Raw genomic sequence first — 6121 nt, 5'->3', positions numbered from 1 at the left:
AATAAAAAGCTATAAACTTACCCTGAAGAATGTCTGTACCAAATGACATAATTAAAATGTCTCAAGTTTTCCTTTTCTTCCTAAAATGTTTTTACTCCATACTGGTGTGCTGGAACTTGATTTTTTGTTGTGCCGGTACCATTTCTTAGCAATGTGGTCCTAAAGAGGAACAGCGTGCATACGTGGATGGGCATTGGAGGTCGTGTAGCCCATCAGAAAAATTCTCCAGGCATCCTCTGTGGGCCAGAAGCTGAGAACTGTACACTTATTTCTCTGTAGCACTTAGGAATGTATTTTGGTGCCTTCAAACAGTCACCTTTCATTTAATAAGCCTTTCCTTTGGAACATTTTCTAAAGATAGATAAAATGAAGGCCTGGGCGCCCCCCCCCCCATGTGGTTTACAGTCTATAATCTTTTCCTAATGCACCAGATAAAAGATTACTTCCTCTGTGTGTGATTTGGTGGGAGTGGGAAGCATTGTATTAATAGTCCAAGAAATAGAAGAGAAATATATTTTCAAGAAAACTAGTAAAGCTGTTAAAAAAAACACACACACACACACACAAAAAACCAACCTTCTAAAGCCTCATAGGGGAGAAGGCCTGAATATCGTGGAAAGGGGCGGGGCGGCTGGAGGGTGGGGCTTTATCTGGTAGGAGGAGGCAGACTCTGCCACAAGCTGAGGACAACGGCAGGTGATGTTGGATCATTGTGAAAGGTGATGCACACTGCAGCCTGGACGTGGCGCCTCGGAGGCTGCTTACAGATGATTCTCTGTTTCTGAAAACAGGTACCTGGACCTGCGTCGCTTTGGATCTGTGCCTCATGGAGGTTTCGGGATGGGCTTTGAGCGCTACCTGCAGTGCATCTTGGGAGTCGACAATATCAAAGATGTCATCCCCTTTCCAAGATTCACTCATTCATGTCTTTTATAACTGACAGTTGGTTATATTTAGCGTAGTGCCCTGTGACAGAGGCACTACACATAGATATGACTTTCAAACTGCTGTTGTGAATTTGAGAGATGTGGAATTTTGTATAATTATTCCGCCATAAGATATAATGTATATGAAAAGTAAAAATGATCACAATTTTCTGATAAAACCAAGGGTGTTGTGTGGAAAAGTGGTCTCCCACTGGAAGAGGTGCTTAGTGCAGATAGACTTTCTTTTTTTTTTTTTTTTTTTTTGTATTTTAGGGAAGGATCTACAGGATGTACAGGGTCTCACTACTAGATCGGACTCCTAGTGATTCTCCTGTTTACAGTCTCCCAAGAGCTGGGATTATAGGCACGTACCACCACGCCCAGTGTCAATCGCCCCTTGCCCCAGAGCCAGGACCAGCACGGCAGGCCTGGGATCGAAGCCCTGGCCCTTGCGCCTGCTTGCAGGTGCTTTGATCCGCCGAGCTATTTGGCAGGCCCCTGCAAGTGGACTTTCAGATCCATTACTTTAGTTAGGAAGAAAGGCAGCGACCAAGACTGCAGGCCAGCTCCTTGGGACTGCGGCAGCACCGGATGAGCCTGGAAGGAAGCCTGAACAACAGAGCAACACCTCACCTCAAAAAAGAGAAGGAACTGAACCAGATGGGTGGTCTCAAAGGTCTCTTCAGACCCCAGCACAAGATGAAGCCCTGTATTTCACTTCGTCTTTACTCAGTAGATCACTTCCTTCTGTAACTTTTAAAAATCAATAGCTAAAAATAAAATACTGGTACTTTTTATCTCCTTTGCTACTTAACCTGTGGTAAATGTCCATTTTACTCTCAGTGCTTTATTAAACTTAACAGAAGAAAATATTCCTTTCTAGAGTCTTAGTTAATTAAGTTGCTATTCTGAATTGAAGTCATCTTTCATTAGTCTGGGTGAAAAATAGTGAATGGGAAACCAGTCATGGTGGCACACGTCTGTAATCTCAGGAGGCTGAGGAAGGAGGATTGTGAGCTTGAGACCAGCATGAGCTACAGCATGAGCTCAAGGCCAGCCTGAACGGCCTAGCGAGACCTTGTCTGAAAAAGACAAAAAAACAGGAGGTCTGTCTCAAAATTTAAGTTTTAGAGAATTGGCTGGTGAATAGCCTTTATGTTAGTATCATTGTTTTTTGGTTATTTTATGTCTTTCTTTTTTTAATGTAGACTTCACTGAGTTGATCTTTTGATAATCTGGATAATTTATATAGCTAAAGTTTTAATAAACTTGAAATGAGAAAAAACAGTTAATGAGGTGCAATCATTGTTCCAGTTATTTTATGCTAGATCATTGTAACTTCTCCAATAGTTAATAAAATTTAAAAATAGACCCCTAGGGATAAAGGATATTTGTTGTTTTGTTATCTGCTTGTCTTGCTATGTAGTTCAGGCAGGTTTTGAATTTCCTGAGCGGCCCCAGCTGGCCTGCGACTCAGTGACCCCACAGCCTCCGAGTGTTGAGATTGCAGGTGTGCGCCAACACACCCGGATGAAAAATTGCTTAGAAAATTTTCTTCATCCTTTCTCAGTATAATTTGGAAAAAGACATCTCTAAGCTAAGATGGAAATGGCAGTGTGGCTAAGCCAAAGAATAAGTCTGGAGTCCAAATTGCATGGCTTACTAGAGAGAGATCTGGAGTCCGAGTCAGGTGACAGTTTGGTGTTTTGGACAGTCTTCCTTTTCTCTCTAAGCTCACAGTATTCATATAGTGATTACATGAAGAGTGTGTGTGTGTGTGTGTGTGTGTGTGTGTGTTGTAAACTCATGCTGGGGCCAAGCACAGTGATATGTGCTTCTAATCCCAGCTGCTCAGAAGAGGAGGATCACAAGTTCAAGACCAGCCTGAACGCCTTGAAGAGACCCCATTTGAAAATAAAAACTATATGGGGGCCTGCCCCTTAGCTCAGTCGTTTAAGTGGCTGCTTCAACAAAGCAGTCAGGCTCAGGTTGCTGTGGTTCGATCCCCACAACTCAAGCAGCCAAACCTGCCCTGAAGGCATTCGGAGCAAAAAAAGAAAAAAAAAACTATAAAAAGGACTAGGGATGTAGCTTAGTTGTAGGGTATTTGTCAGTATTCTAGTGAGCATTGCTGCGTACAGTGCCCATTGCCCAAGTCTCCAGGGAAGAGAGGTGCGACTGGCTTGTGATTCCATTGCTTCCTCGGCTGGCTCCAAGGATGGGAGTGCGTGGTAAAAGGCCGTGGTGCAGCAGTGCTGCCCAGTCTGTGGTGGCCAGGAGGCAAAGCAGGCAACAGTGCGGGGAGGAAGGGCTGAAAGGCCGGACAAACACCCCACAGCCATGCCGCCCAGTCCGCCAGGCACCCCTGGAAGTGTTCACCGCAAAACTGGGGGCAGATCCCAAAGCCAGTAAGGTTGAAACTCCATCCTGAACGTCTGACCTAGCATGCATGAGGCCCTGGACTCAAGGCCCACGACCAGAAGGAAGGGGAGAGCTCTTGGGTCATTTCTTCCTGAGTGTGTACGTATTCCTCTTCTCAGCATAATCTAAAATCAAGCAGCTAACAAGAAATGGACTTTAGAACCTTAGGGTGGGAAGACATCGGAGAGATTGCCAAGGCTGGCCTCCATTCCTTGATGCACTTGACTTTCCAGCAGCCCCGTTTGCAGCCTGTGTGGTGGCCCTGGTCTGAGGTGCTGGTGCACGCACGCGGCACATTGCAGATCACCTCTGCCCCTCGCTTCCCTCCCAGTGCCTTATTCCCTACCCTCCCTCTGACACTTTCTCTTCTTTTTTTTCCTATTGCCTTTTATTTTGCTCTTAATTTATACTCAGAGTTTCTCATAACTTGTGTGTCTGATTTATTTCACTTATTTCCATGGCAGTTGTATTAGTTTCCATTCTCACCAACAAGAAGAGCTCCATTTGGCACAGATCTTCCTCAGCATTTGTTGTCTGGTTTCTTGACAGTTAACCATTTTTCTCCATAAGATAGAGTCCGTGATGCTTTAATTTGCATTTCTCAATAACCAGCTAAGTTTTTTGTGTATTCTAGGTATTACTCTTTCATCCAATGAATGCTGACAAAATTTCTGTCCTAGAGCTTGCCTCTTCACTTTTGTTTCCTTTGCTGCATGAAAACTTTTTGGTAGGACCCATTTGTTGGTTCTTGCACAGTTGGAGTTTGTTCAGAAAGTGGTCACATATGCGTCTCTTCAAGAGTTGTGCATATTTTATCTCCCAGCAAATAAGGTATTTCCTTTTTAATATTCAGATTTTTGATCCACTTTGGAGTCTAAATTCAGTTTGCTTGTGGATAGCCACTTCTCCCAGCACCATTCACAAAGAGGGTCTCTTTCCTTCAGTGTAAGTTTTGTCCCCTTTGTCAAAGGTCAGGTAACTGAATGTGCTTGAAATTGTTTCTGCAAATCTTGTAATTTGTTCCATTGATTGACATGTCTTCTTTCCCATTACCGTGCTGCTTGTTTTGCCCACTGTACTTTGTGGTATAATTTGAAGTCTAGGATTATGAGTCCTTCTGCCTTGTTCTTGTTGCCCAGGTTTGTTTTTCATATTCTAGGTCTCTTCTAGTTCCATATGAATTTTAATATTGTGTTCTCTAGTTCTGTGAAGAATTATGTTGGTATTCTGATAGGAAGTGCATTAAATCTGTATGTCATTTTTGGAAGTATGAACATTTTGACTATATTGTTTTGCCTATCCAGGAATGGGATGTTTTTCCATTTTCTGATGTTCTCTTCAATCTACCTTTTCACGGTGTTGTAGTTTGCATATAGCAGTCTTTCACTTGGTTAGGTTAATTCCTAGACATTTAACTTTCCCTATAGCTATCGTGAATGTTTTTTTTTTCCTAATTTCTTTCTCCATGAATTTGTTATTGGTATGCAAAATGTTAGATTTTTTGTGGGTTGACTTCGTACCTGTTTACTGAATTTTGCTACAAGGTCTAGGGGTCTTTTGGTGGATTTCGAGGTCTTCCATGTAGAGGATCATGTCATCTGCAAATAATAATAATTTCACTTCTTTCCTATACAGATCCTTTTTATTTCTTTCTCTTCCTTGGTTGATGTAGCTAATTTTTGAAGAAATACATTGAACAGTAGTAGTAACAGTAGACATCTTTGTCTTCCTGCAGATTTTAAAGGGAAAGCTTTCAGCATATCCCCAGGCAATTTATTGGTCATGGCCAATTGGGGCTCTGTATGCCTCACTTAACTGTCAAATTCTTTTTCTCTGCCAGGGAAGTTTTATGCCATGATGGCTGAGCAATATAGATAGATAGATAGATAGATAGATAGATAGATAGATAGATAGATAGATAGATAATTGTGCTATCCTGCTTTTTCATTGACTCCAGTCAATCTTTTATTCTTCTTTACATCATCTAGCGACTCTTGTATTGATTCTTGTGGTTTCTTGCTATTTTTATTTTTATTTGTTGTGGTACCAGGGATCAAACTCAGACTCTTGCACTTGCTAGGCAGTCCCTTGCCATTTTTAGGAAATCTTTCTTTTTGTGAATGCTAGCTGCAAGCCTGTCTGCTATGTCTGAAATCCTGTCCTCACATTGGCTTAGGTGCTATGCATATTTTCAATAGAAGTTTTATTCTCCTGCATATCTGCTTGAATCTGCCTTGTGGATTTCATTTCTTTCCTAACATTCATGCCTTCCATAATTTACTTAAGCTCATCCGTTTTCTTGTCTGCAGTGGGCACCATCCTTGCAGTTATCTGAGAAATTATTTCTGACTTGATTTTTCCCGAGCCTCATTCAGTTGCTCACTGCAGAGAGGCCACGTGGGTGGCTTGCAGAGTGCCTGCTGGGTTTGCCTTTTTGATGTTTATGGTTGCATCTTGTTTAAGTGTCTCCTCATTTTCTTTCCTTTTTCATTTTTTCTTTTCTTGTTTTAATTTAATTCCTACGGTGGTTTGTAACAGCTGTTTAAAACAGCTATGTCACCTTTGGCTATAGTGGTACCAATTACAGTAACAAAACACAACCTAGAAAATGACAAACTAACCATAAATTTGCCACCTTTAAGTGTAGGCACTAGATTTGTGGTTATCCAGCAAAATCACCACAAAATTGTATTGTACACAGTATACAAGTGTGTCAATTTTGCCCTCAGGGGTTAACATTTAAAATAGGTTAGAGAGAAAATAGAGAAGTGGCA

The 6121-nt window shown here is 41.8% G+C and overlaps 1 protein-coding gene across 3 annotated transcripts in view; it reads left to right on the top strand.

Annotated features, from left to right (window-relative positions):
- Nars2 (asparaginyl-tRNA synthetase 2, mitochondrial) overlaps positions 1–1184 on the top strand; it is a 127195-nt gene extending 126011 nt beyond the window's left edge. For all 3 annotated transcript variants that reach the window (XM_023716734.1, XM_004632540.2, XM_023716736.1), the window contains one exon: positions 792–1184. In XM_023716734.1, coding sequence (XP_023572502.1) covers positions 792–936 — 145 coding nt within the window. In that variant the 3' untranslated portion in view covers positions 937–1184. The remainder of the gene's footprint in view (positions 1–791) is intronic.
- The last annotated feature ends 4937 nt before the right edge of the window (positions 1185–6121 follow it).

The sequence above is a fragment of the Octodon degus genome, unplaced genomic scaffold (genome assembly GCF_000260255.1).
Source record: "Octodon degus isolate 3935 unplaced genomic scaffold, OctDeg1.0 scaffold00049, whole genome shotgun sequence".
Classification (NCBI taxonomy): Eukaryota; Metazoa; Chordata; class Mammalia; order Rodentia; family Octodontidae; genus Octodon; species Octodon degus.
The sequence above is the reverse complement of the archived record's forward strand: the minus strand, read 5'-3'. Positions and strand labels throughout refer to the sequence as shown.